General features: G+C 40.3%; 1 protein-coding gene across 4 annotated transcripts in view; it reads right to left on the bottom strand.

The window, feature by feature from the left end:
• Positions 1–2,204: 2,204 nt before the first annotated feature.
• LOC132152204 (disks large-associated protein 4-like) overlaps positions 2,205–13,939 on the bottom strand; it is a 132,769-nt gene continuing 121,034 nt past the window's right edge. For all 4 annotated transcript variants that reach the window (XM_059560994.1, XM_059560995.1, XM_059560997.1 and 1 more), the window contains 3 exons: positions 5,493–5,584; positions 4,441–4,596; positions 2,205–3,335 (listed from right to left, as the gene is read on the bottom strand). In XM_059560994.1, the coding sequence (XP_059416977.1) occupies positions 3,102–3,335; positions 4,441–4,596; positions 5,493–5,584 (482 nt within the window). In that variant the 3' untranslated portion in view covers positions 2,205–3,101. The remainder of the gene's footprint in view (positions 3,336–4,440; positions 4,597–5,492; positions 5,585–13,939) is intronic.

Genomic DNA, 13,939 nt, shown 5'->3' with positions numbered 1-13,939 from the left:
AATCTTTATAATAATAATAATCTTAATTCCTGTTGCTACAAACTCTTGCATTTAGATGATATATTGTTTGACGGCCGTTAAACAGCTGAAGAAATAGAGAGCGTCCGTCAGGTCAGAGAGGGTTCGACCGCTGTTGTGTTACTCCACTCTCAGTCTCTTAACAGGTGTATAAAAGAGTTTATCTAGTATCCAAGCAGCATGAACAGAGAGCCGCAGATCACATCCTTGTGTTGCAAAAATGAGAGTTTCTCTGAATCGCATCTGGTGTGCTGAGGAGATAAACATGGTTTCTGAAGCACACGCTCTCTGTGATCCACGGTTTGTGCCGTTGTCCTCCGGGAAGCACACAAACATGATCGAGATCACATGTGAACACACAGCCGGACAACATCGGGAAATACATGATGTGAAAACCAGTTTCACAACACTGAAACACCAGACAGTGAAAAACACAGGTGGACAATTTAAAGACATTCAACTGATGCAATAATGTTTTCATAGATGTCCAGAGAAATAAATGCTATCTTCAGAGTGAAGTCAAAGAAAAATCTGACAAATGTGTGTTTTTTGCAAACATTGGTGTTGGCTGATTTGTCTGTATTTCTCAGTGTGCTTAAAACATTCGGGCTGCATCAGATTTCATGTAAAACTACAAGCATAAAGCATCCACTTACTGAAACCCTGAACAGAATAACTGTTGTGTAGATGGAGATAATGCTGACAGTGACTTCTGATCATAACGTGAAGATGCAAAACTCAAATGTTAGGCATTTGGTCAACAACTGAAAATAAATCAAATGATATGTACCCACCATTAAGAATTGTGTACATTTTTATTTTATTAATGGAAAATGCTCTATTTATCACTGTTTTGTCAGTTTCGGTATGTTTTTTAGTTTTCAGATCCACTATAATGCATCTGAATATTTACTTTCGAGTTTTTGTGTATAGTCTCTATTGCAGCTTTATACTGTTTTACCCCCCTACAAAATTACTGCAATGCATTTTTAATGCATTTAAATACATTTTATATATATATAAACAACATAAAATATAGAATAAATAGGAATTATTATTTCAATTCTGTTTATACAACTTGGCCAAATTGTTGTGCTCATCTATGCAGATTTAATTGGGAAAACAGTCCATAAGGCTGGTAAAACATTATTAAATCAGGTTTCCCACAGGAGAGGAGTGTTTATCTGATCTGAGCCTCGAGTTCACGTAACACAGTAGATGAGTATTCAAATACTCCTGGACTATCCTCACCCATTATTCTGGTTTATCTGCGGCTGTCAGACGTTTGCAGGACAGTCAGACACTCAGCAGGCGTCAACGACACCGAATGAAGCGAACGACTGGGAGAGGCTCAAAACTGTAGAGAGGCCATTCACACCATCAGCTGATCACGAGCTGAGTTTGGACTGATCTGGGGACGTCACTGAATGCAGAGCTGCAGTAGATCATGAATTCGTGACAGTGTATGTGATGAAAAATAATGTATAACATCAAAAAGTTTGGGGTCGGTATCATTTTATTTTTTATTTATTTAAGAAATGAAAATTTTTATTCCGTTAGGATGCACTGAATTGATCAAAATTGAGAGTAAAGACATTTATAATGTTATAAAAGATTTCTATTTCAAATAAATGCTGTTCTTTTTAACTTTCTATTCATCTGTGAATCCTGAAAAATTAAATGCATCACCGTTTCCACAAATATATTGTGCAGCACAACTGTTTTCAACATTGACAATAATCAGAAATGTTTCTTGAGCAGTAAATCATCATATTCATGATTTCTGAAGATCATGTGACACTGAAGACTGGAGGAATGATGCTGAAAATACAGCGGAGCATCACAGAAATAAATTACAGTTTAATATATATTCCCATAGAAAACAGTTATTTTAAATCGTAATAATATTTCAAAATATTACTGTATTTTTGATCAAATAAATGCATCCTCAGTAAGAAGAGACTTTCAAAAACCTAAAGAAATCTTACCAACCCCAACATTTTTTAATGGTAACGCATGAAAAGAGTTATGAGGCATACAGTAAGTTTGTACTGGACACATCAGAAGTCAGATCGAGTGCACAAAGGATGAAATTAATAAAACCGCATTAATATAAGATTTCTTAATTTGCAGCATTACAAACTACTTAGACCCAATTACCTTCTTCGATTAAAAAAAAATAAAAATTGTTATTCTATTATCGAGTGTATTCGTGAAATTGAATTAGTGAAAATTCCCAGTAAACATTTTCCCAAGAGTTATCTAGTCAAATGTGTCATATTTGATACTATATTTAAAATGACGAGGAGCGCCAAGAGAAGCTGAATGATAAAATGGAGCGAAGAATCATATTCAGCTCATTCCTTAAGGTTAATCAAGCTGCGTCTACACTGCGTGTTTTAGGGAGTGCTCATTAAATCATGATATTATAATCTTTGATATTGCTACGAGAGGGTCATAACATCACCCACAATAATGATCCACAGGCACTTCATTCAATGAAACATCAGGTTAGCTTGTTTATCTCAAAGCGATGCAGAAAAAAACAAGGAATACTGGGATTGAAAACCTGTTGAAGCACATCGACGACCGTGAGACTTCAAGACCTGAGATGGAGAAACAGCTTTCATGTGATATCCCACAAACATCAAAACATACTGGAGAGGAAATGGAAGAGCGCCCCCTGCCTGACCTGAAACACAACATCGCTTCCATCCATCCAAACTGTAAATAAGAGACGAGGAGCATCACGAGCTGAAGGAAGAAGAACGGAAAGAGAAGCGTGTGACAGGAAGACGTGAGTTTCAGCGAGCGGCAGACGGGTTACAGCTCTTATCCAAAATATTAGGACATTTAAAACAATCTGATAGAATTTCGGACAATAGTCATTATCAATAGCAGTATCAATTATCAATAATAATAATATTAATTGCAACTATTAAGATCCGTTGTGAGGTTTTCCTTGGCGGTCCCCAAAAAAAGGTTTTCCGTTCACACTTAATCGTTTCCGTCACATCGCGGTCATCTTCTGGTGTTGTGTGTGTGACGCCGGAGCCCTTGAGCGTGTTCGCTGTGTGTCTCTCTCAGAGCCGTGTCTGCGCCTCGGGGACGTAGATCTCGATGCTGTCTGTGCTCTCGGTGGTTGAGTTCTGCTTGACGGACTGAGCTCTCTTGGCTGCCATGAGCCGCTTGCGAGCCTCCTGTCTCTGTTTGTCCACCGTGTCGTTGCTCTTCTCTCGGCCCAGAGACGCTTTACTCTTCACAGGCTTCTTGGGCACCGGAGGAGCCTGCTTCTGGTTCTCCTGAACGTCACGCGGCTGGAAACACCACACACACACACACTCTTAATTAGGGCTGAGCCATTATGACAAAAATCTGAATTGTTCCCTTGAAATTGTAATTGCGATCATTAATTACGATTATCACAAACTGATGTTTTGAGTAGCTTTATACCATCGCTTGAAGCAACTGCATGCCATACTTGTATATGAAAATAAACAAACTCTTCCTAAAAACTCATATTGTTTTTCTATAGTATTAAGCCTGAAATGTCAAATATACATTGGCTGGGTTTCTTATAAAAAATAAAAAAAACCTAACCTAAAAGTAAAACAATGGGGGGAAAACCCTTGATTTAACCTGTAGAAAGAAAACACACACACATTTTTAGCACGCAGGATAATACAAGTATTATTATTATTTTCTTTAATTGTACTTTTGAATGATTATGTAATTGTGGCATCTGTAACTGTAATCACAATCAATGCATTAATTGTGCAGTCATACTCTTAATGCATTTCTGTTTTGGAGTCAGCGTTGTTATTGCTCACTGAAACGATTCACAATCATTTTTGGTAACTGAAAAAAAAAGCTGAAATAGAATCAAATATAAATATAAGATGGAAAAGTTCTTGCAATACTTGTCAACTAACAAAAAAAAAAAAAAAAAAAAGGACAATAATTAGGCACCAAATCAGCACATTATTCTGATTTCTGAAGACTGGAGGAATGATGCTGAAAATACAGCTGCACATCACAGATATAAATTACAGTTTAATATAAATTCTCACAGAAAACGGTTATTTTAAATCGTAATAATATTTCACAATATTGCTGTTTTTCCTGTATTTTTAGTCAGCTTTGGTGAGCCGAAGAACATCATAAAAACTTCTTATTCCCAACTTTTGACTAATAGTGTGAACTAAAACTTAATAGAAATTCAAATAATAAATTAAATAAAAATGACAAAAGTACTTGAAAATCTAAAAATATAAAAGCTAATTCAAAATACTATAAAACAATACTAAAATAACACCGTTCTGAATATGAATATCTACATTTGCAAATGAGAATTTAACATCCGCATGGCATCAACGGCATTTATTTCTATTCCTGCTGATGTTTCATTAGTTGTGTGTGTACCTGCTTCTCCGGCGAGTCTCCTTCCAGCTTCCACTCGTTTGATTTGAGATGATAAAGCTCGTCAAACTTGAGGCTGATGTCTTCTATCGACAGCTGAAGAAGATCCCAAAACCCGGCCAGATCTTGAGCCGTGGGTCTCGGGTTTGCGTTCACATTCTGAACAGACAGAAAAATTAAAAAAGCTGTCACAAGAGGGTGACACCTCTCTGCTGCTCCTAGATGTGCTGCTCTTGATTAATAATGCTGAACTTTAGTTAGAATACATGCTATATTTGAGTTGACAAACAAAAACAGACCGAGATACAGGCCTTTCAAAGAGCATCATTGAACATATTTTGAAGAATGATATGTATTTTTTAAATGACCAAATAGGAGTAGTTTTATGAATAATATGCACACGTTTATTCTGCTCAGTATGCTGTATACTTCTGTCTCAGTAAATGAAACACTGAATATAAATCATTCTGGTAAGACACTCTGATTCTGCCAGTTTTATGGAGGTAAATTTAAGACTTTAAATTTAAAGACATTTATAAGACAAATTAACAAAATTTAAGGAATAAATTAAAGGGAACACAGTATTTAATATGGTTTTTGAATGTAAATTTCTCTAAAAAAAAAAAATTTTAGCATCTCAAATAAAAGCTTGATTTAAGGTGTTTAGATATTTGCACTGGAAAACAAAAACATACTCCATGATATTCATTTGCAACATTCGCTGCAGTGATTTGAATGCAAGACATCCTGCTCAAATTTAAGACCTCTTAAGGTATTAATTTGTGTAAAAATAAGGTGTTTTAAACCTGTAGAAACACTGTTATGTTTCATTAATGCCGCGTTTCCACCTAAATTAGCCAGAACAATTGTACCAGGAACTCCCCCCCCCCAGACCTGTTGCTTTCTGTCTTTACCTGGTTTACCAGCCCAAAGTTCCTAGTTCCTGGGTAAAGTTCCAGCGGTGGAAATGCAGCTTAAGTACAAAAACCAAACGGGTGGATGTGTGTCAAATGAGAGGTGCCATGTGTCTTCTGTCATTGGTGGGATTGACCTACCAGGTTCTGTTCACACAGGCCTCTGAACTGCTGGAACTTCTGCGACATGAGCAGCTGAGCACAGCCCACCGCGCTACGAACCTTCCCCAAAACTAGACAGAGAGAGAGAGAGAGAGAGAGAGAGAGAGAGAGAGAGAGAGACAGACTGTTATACTGATCAGCCACTCTAAAATGAGCTCCTGAAAAATTATTAAAGATTAAACCAAAAAAGTGAGACAGAGCGAGATAACAACAACAATCAAGTACAAACAACAGAGGAACAATCTGGATTCATAGAAAGTAAGATTTTTCTTCTTTAAACATTTTAAAACAAGAAAGAAGATTGGAGCCTGTGGATTAGCATCTGATGCTGGATCACCACACTGACAGCTAACTGCAGATTTCCCTCCAAAACCATCAAAGATTTTTTAAAAGAACTCCAGCTGAAAAACTTCTCACAATTTTTGATCTTCAGCTACTAAACAGAGAGGCGAGCACTATCTGGCACAAAACTTTGACAAAAAAGTTATTTTTACTTTATTAAGTTTCAAGTTCAAGTTTCAAGTTTTGCATCCCCTCTAGAACTATCAGAGTTCTTCCTAATCAGAAGCCCTGGTTAAATGCGGATGTGCGCATCAAAATTAAAAACCGCAGTATAGCCTTTAAGTCAGGAGACATCATGGAGTATAAGCATGCCAGATATGAGCTTCAAAACTCCATCAGGTCCGCTAAAAGGGCATATACCCAGAGACTCGAGAACTGTTACAGAGTAAATAACAGTAGAAGGATGTGGCAAGGAATACAGTCAGTCACCAATTACAGGAAAGCTGCAAACAAATCTGTGATCCAAGACTCCTCTTTACTGGACAATCTTAACACGTTCTATGCGAGATTTGATCAAAATAATAGAGATAAACCCTTGAAAGCCCCCCATAATTCAGAGGAGACTGCATTGCAGGTGACGCGCTCACAGGTCCTTAAAGCTTTGAGAAAAGTGAACCCCCGTAAGGCTGTAGGACCCGATGGTGTGGCTCCGAGAGTCCTTAAAGTCTGTGCTGAACAGCTGGCGGAGGTATACACGGACATTTTTAACACTTCTCTCCTCCAAGAAACAGTTCCACGCATTTTTAAGTCCTCTATTATAGTGCCGGTTCCGAAAAAAAACAAATACAACTGCAATGAACGATTTTAGACCAGTGGCACTCACATCAGTCGCCATGAAGTGCATGGAGAAGTTGGTCCTACAGCACATTAATTCCATGGTTCCAGAAACAGCTGACCCTCTACAGTTTGCCTACCGCTCGAACAGGTCAGTGGATGATGCGGTGGCACTGGCACTTCACTATATTTTGCAGCACCTAGACATTCCAAATACATAAGTACGAGTATTGTTTCTGGACTACAGCTCCGCATTCAATACGATCCGGCCGACGAAGTTAACTGGCAAGCTGATAGAACTGGGGGTACCAGCTACCACTTGTAATTGGGTAACAGACTTTCTCACAGACAGGCCACAGGTGGTGAGGATGGGAAAGAAGGTCTCATCTGAGCTCACAGTGAGTACAGGAGCCCCACAGGGATGCTGTCTCAGCTCTTTACTTTTCTCACTATATACACATGACTGCGCCACCAACTTGGACAATAACAATATCGTCATTAAATATGCAGATGACACTACTATTCTCGGTCTCATCAAAGGCGGCAATGAAACATCATATAGGGACATGGTTCACAGCGTCACGGTCTATGGCGAGGACAATGATCTCGTGCTCAACATAGACAAAACAAAGGAACTCTTTGTGGACTTTAGGAAGAGAGCTCCCCCCCTACAGCCTCTAACCATCAAGGGGGTTGAGGTGGAACGAACTGACAGCTATAAGTTCCTGGGACTTCATATCTCAGAGAACCTCACCTGGGTTAAAAACACTGTTGTAACAGTGAAAAGAGCTCAGCAGAGGCTGCATTTCGTTAGGGTATTGAAGAAGGCCGGACTAAAAAGTCAACCACTAACTCATGTCTATAAAGGCCTTGTTGAAAGTATCCTCACCAGTGGTATCACAGTGTGGTATGGCAACACAACCCTGGCTGAGAGGAAATCACTGCAACGGGTCATTAAGACTGCTGAGAGGGTTATCGGCTCTAACCATCCATCCATGGACACTATATATACCCAGCGCTGCAAAAGAAAGGCACAGAGCATCCTTAAAGACAAACACCACCCAGCTTATGCTTTGTTTAAATGGGTGGACACAGGCTATAATCTGAGGCATCGTAGGCCTGTGAGCATTAGCACCCACAAGGCACGTCTGTTTAAGAGTTTTTTCCCAGCCACAGTCAGGCTAGTGGCACAGGACATTAAGGAGGGAAAATACTATCCCTCTCCATGTTTTTAATTTTTGTAATGATCCGTGTAATAGTAATTTATTCTATTCAGAGTTTTTATTTTTGAATGCACAGTGTTACAACTATTTACTATAATGTGTATTTATCTAAACTAGAAAGATTATTTATACATCAGTTCTGTATTTCCTTTTGTACTCCTTTTAAAATGTTTAGTCGCTCTCTGTTTTACCTCATGATGTGTATGTGTATATGTGTATAGACATGGTGTGCGTGTGTGTATGTATGTGTGTGTACATGTATGTATATGTATGTATGTATATATATGTATATGTATGTATGTGTGTATGTGTATATGTGTATACATATATGTGAGTATGTGTGTATATGTATATGTATGTAGGCTATGTGTGGGTGTATGCATTTATATCACTTTTTTATACATTATTTTTAATTTAGAACCTGACTTTGAGAAACGCATAAGAATTCCAATGTACCTGTACTGAAATGTACCTGTGCAAATGGCAATAAACTTTGAAACTTTGAAACTTGAAACTAAAACTGCAATTCATCGACTGGCCGCTTGAGGCTGGCTGCAAAAGGGAGTCAGTCCCATAGACTCCCCATGTTAAAATGCCCAACTTTACAGCAGGAAAAAACATGTTTACAGCCTGGTTCAAAAAATGATTTTGGTCTAAATAGCTAATTTTGCCCTTCATGACAACTGTGAGGGGGGTGAATGTTTTTTATAACTCATCTGTTTAAATTATATTAAGACTTCAAATTTATGCATAATTAAGGGCGTAGCCACTTGAGTGACAGGTGTATTGCCGCTTCTGATACTGCCGTCGTGCTAGGTGGGTGTGGCTTCAGCAACTAGCTCCCGCCTTTTTGCCCATTTTTGATTGTCCAGCTGAGTCGTGCGGTGACGCGCTGCCAAGATGGCGACGGCCCGCTCTACACATTTTAGGCTTCAAAAACACACTTCAGGAGACTCCGGGTGATGTCACGGACACTACGTCCATGTTTTTATACAGTCTATGGTGCAAACAGACTGCAGGGAGGTGTGTTACCCAGAGAAGTGCAGAAGTGTGCAGGCATGAAAGAAACACAAAGACAAGACTCTCAGAGACAACCCTGATCTGCTGTATGCTGACTACATTCAGCTCAACGGTAGGAGAATTAAGATCAACCTCATCTTCTACACCACTCTAATAACTGCATGGAAACTGACCATCTGTGAGGAATACAAGCACGTGTTTAAAGAAGGAATCGGTCGAGGGGGAAGATTAACTATATGTAAAGATGAAATGCTGGATACAGACAACCCCATTCTCACCATAACATACTACACTGAAGGCACCTTCCTACTGCAAGGCAATGAAGCAAGCCTGAACTCATTTGAGGAGATTTTTCCCCTGCTGAAGGCCAGAGTCGAGGAGGAGAGAAACGAGCCTCAGGGAGACTGCACAGACTCTGAGGAAGAAGACCCAGTGAATCCTCCTCCTTCACCATCTGAACGCCGACTGAGAGACAGCTTAGCTTTACTGGAACTGGACTTCACTGAATTCAGAGAACACACTCAAGCCAAATTCTCAGACAAACACAACACAAACCTTCACATCCAATAGCTCAAAGATGAACTCCAGCAGCTGAGGAACAACACTCACTCCTCCATCACTGAACTCACAAGAGCTGTCAGAGAACTACAGGAAGAAAACCAAACTCTCCGTGTACAGATAGGCAAGCTAGAGGAAGACAAAGAGAGAAAAGAGGAGATCTTCTCCAGACAGCTGCAAGACATGAGCGAGCAGTTACAGAATAACACAACAGACAACACACCCTGCTACAGTACAGCTCCTACTACAGACAGACCTAACTACACAAACACAGAAAGTGTACCTACGACAAACACACAGACACCTGCAGTAACACAGGCCTCACCTGCCCACAGTCCTGAACCTGACCCAGATGTGCTCCTCCTCATGGACTCTAATGGGAAGTTCTTGGACCCACAGAAACTCTTCCCACACCAAAAAGTCACTGCAAAGCGATGCAGCACAACAGGCCAGGCCCACCAGATCATCAGAGACTTCACAGGACACCCCTCACGTGTTATTATACACACTGGGACTAACGACCTTCACTCACTGCGCCACAATACTGCTGATGCTGTGAGGAAAATAGCAGAAATCACCAGCAAAAGATTCCCAGAGTCCCGAATCGTAATCTCCACACTTCTCCCACGATCCGACACACCACCACACGTCATCTACAGCATTAATGCTGAAATCTCCCGTAGATGTTCTTCACTCCCTAATGTACACCTGGCCCACCACCACAACATCGGCCTCCAACACCTGTATGATGGACTCCACCTGCACAGAGATGCAGTGCGTGTTTTTGCAAAGACCCTAAAGGATGCAGCCCTGGGCCGCAGACCATCATCACCAAGGCCCCTGTTACCGACTCCAGAATACCACCGGCCCATTAACCCCTACATGCCCAAACACACCCCTCCGACCCCGGTGAGGAAGGACATCGCCTGGACCAGGATCCCACATCATCCACCTACAGCTCCCCACAGAGCTGTACACCTACAGTCACCAACCTCACATCCACCTGCTGCCCAACAAACCCCAGTCAGAAGGAAGAGACCGAAGGCCACCCCACAGCAAGAGAAGCCCCCAGAGCTGAGAGCACAGAGCTATGCTGAAGCTGCAGCCCGCCCCCCCGCTGCCCCCAGCAGTGAACTGAGTCAGATCAGAGAGATGCTGCAGACCCTGTGCAGACAGCTCCTCAGCAGATAAGGACAACACGCACAAACACATAAAAAAAAAATTGCACTAATGTAAATTGTTTAGCATGTACTTTACATTGTGACAGGTTATTTTCTCTGTCTTACAAAATAGGTTTATCTTTGATAATCCTAATGCGTTCATTTAATATAAGTTGTTGGAATATTCAGGGTCTTTTTTCTTCAACTTTTGGTTCTAAAAGCACAGACCCTGAATTTCTTAAAAATATCAAAGATGCTGATGTTATCATTCTCACCGAGACCTGGTGTAGAAATGATGCTCTTAACTACTGTCCCTCAGGCTACTATGAAGTGATTGTGCCCTCAGTTAAATTAAGTACAGTACATCGTGGACGAGACTCAAGAGGAGTTCTGGTGTGGTACAGGGAGGATCTGGCCAAACACATTTCTGTCATCACACTCGGAAAATTTCACTGCTGGTTAAAACTAAACAAGCTAATTGGCATTTCAGCCACTGACACATACCTCTGTGCCATTTATATTCCCCCAGCAGAATCCCCTTACCATGATGAAGAATAACTGAACAACATCCACACAGAGATCAGCCGTTTCCAGGCCCAGGGAAATGTGCTGCTGTGTGGAGACTTTAATGCAAGAACTGGATCTGAACCCGATAACATAGATCCAAAGGGGAATTAATATATCTTTGGTCAGAGCTGCCTTGGTCTCACAAGAAATCTTCCAGCAAGAAATAATCTTGACCAAACTGTAAATAAAACTGGTTCAGAGTTAGTGCACCTCTGCCGAGCTTTAGGCCTGTACATCCTTAATGGCAGGATCCGAGGGGACTCTTTAGGGAGGTTCACGTGTTGTTCAGCTCTTGGAGCTAGTGTAGTTGACTACGCCATCACTGACATGGACCCTTCCTCCTTCAGTGCATTCACTGTCAAACAGCAAACTCCACTTTCTGACCATAACCAAACTAACATTTATATTAAAACAAATCTTACACCAGAACAAATCAAGCTGGAAACCTGCAAAATGTTTCAGGTCCAGCAAAGATACAGATGGACTTCAGACAGCGCAGAGAAATTCATCCATGCCCTGAATTCTGAAGAACTGAAAAATCTAATCACTATATTTATGAATAAAAAATTTGAAACGACTAAAGATGGTGTTAATCTGGCTACAAATGAAATCAATAACATATTTCAAAAAGCAGCATATATAGGTGAATTGAAAAAGAAAGGCAAACAATTCATTAAAAAAACACCAAAAGATGAAAAATGGTTGAACTCAGACTGTAAAACATTAAGAAAACAACTTAGAAAATTATCAAATCTGAAACATAAAGAACCATACGACACCGACATAAGAACTGAATACTGTTCAAAACTAATACAATACAAAGACACAATTAGAGCAAAAAAGCAACAACATCTGAACAAAAGTTTAGAAGAAATAGAAGATTCAATAAATCAAAATCAGTTCTGGGATATGTGGAATAATCTGAGCACAACAAAACCACAAGATCTACCAATACAAGACGGAAACATTTGGACACAACATTTTGAAAATTTATATCAAGAAATCCCACCAAAACAGCTCAATGAAAATTATGATCTGATCAAACAAAATCTACAAACTTATGAAGACACAATTAAAAATTATCAAAATCCACTTGACTTGAATTGACAAACAAACTCAAAAGCCAAAAATGTAAGAAATCCTGTGGTCCTGACAGCATTCTAGGTGAAATACTGAAACACAGCACACCTGAGCTTCAGACAGCTGTGCTCAAATTATTCAACATTGTACTTAGTTCAGGCTGCTTTCCTGACATCTGGAGCCGAGGACTCATTACCCCTATTCACGGGAGTGGAGACAGATTGGACCCTAATCATTCCAGAGGCATCTGTGTGAGCAGTAATCTGGGGAAGTTATTTAGCAGTATTTTAAACCATAGAATGGTAAACTTCCTTAACGAGCAAAATGTCCTGAGTCCGAGTCAGGACATTTTGGCTTGGCGAGTCATTGGCTTCCTTCCAAATCACAGAACGACTGACCACATTTACACCCTACACACCCTAATCAATAAACACGTAAAACAGACCCAAAACGGAAAAATATTTGCATGCTTTGTCGATTTCAAAAAAGCATTTGATTCTATTTGGCACGACGGATTATACTATAAACTTTTACAAAGTGGTGTAGGGGGTAGAGCCCGACCGATATATCGGCCGGCCGATATTATCGGCCGATATAAGCTAACGGCCGATGAAACATGAGAAACAGAGTCTCATGCTTCACTCATGTTATGGGTGTTGCATAGTGTGCCCACCAGAGGGAGCTCTGCAGCTCCAGAGTTATCAACAGCGCCAGAAATTCACTACAGAAGAAAGCGATCAGCCAAGCCACGGAGATGTACTGTTTTCACGGTGAGTCTGTCGTTCGTCATGTCAAATGATTGTAGATTTAGTTCATACCCTGTATATAAAAACTGTGTGGTAGTTCTAGCTAACGGTCCTATCATTATCACTTCTAAATATTCTGTAACATCACTTACAGCCGCTAATGCATTGCTATATTAGATTAGCCACAAAGCTAATACCATGTTTATCAGTGGAAGAGCGCGAACGTTAATAGGAGATCAAACTATAACGTTAGCGTTTAACTTATTCTTATTCTATTGCGGTGTGTTTCCCACATAATGACCGCGTAATTGGGCCTTTCACACAGGATGCGGTGTGCACGGCGCTTGCCGCTGGGTTCAGCGTTGCCCTTCAGATACAACGCGATTTGCGCTGCGCTATGGCGTAGGCGGAGTTTTAAAAACGTTTAGCGGGAGCTCTTTCATAGTCTGTTCCTCCTCCTTTCGGTCAGCAGCAAACATGTATCTGTCCCGTTGTAAGAAGCGAGCGATAGCGCTAGTCCTGCTGATGAGAATTAAGAGAGAAGCAAGGAAGAAGAGGCTACCCTCAGGTCCAGAGAACAATTTGGTGAATTCAGGCTGGTTACGTTACTCTAACGCTAATAGCTTCCTTTTTAGCAGGCCCCTTAAATGCTTTCTATTAACTTGTTTGAAGGTGGTTCTTCTCAAAATTGACAGCGGTGTGTTCATGACACTAACGTTAACCATTCAACTTCGAATTGATTCCGTAATCTTCCGGTAATAGTAGGCAAGACGATGTTCTGTGAGAGCAAATATAGTGTAGTTACAGTAACTACAGTAGGTGCTTCAGAAATGATTAAACCAGAGGGGACATGTAAATAAATGTGAGCTGAACAAGCGCTTTCTTTTTTTTTCTTTTTTTTTTACATATTGTTTCAAAGCAGCTTTACAGACATAACAGGAAAATGTTGAAATAAT

Source organism: Carassius carassius, chromosome 10 (genome assembly GCF_963082965.1).
Source record: "Carassius carassius chromosome 10, fCarCar2.1, whole genome shotgun sequence".
Classification (NCBI taxonomy): Eukaryota; Metazoa; Chordata; class Actinopteri; order Cypriniformes; family Cyprinidae; genus Carassius; species Carassius carassius.
This window is presented reverse-complemented; position numbering and strand designations above follow the sequence as displayed.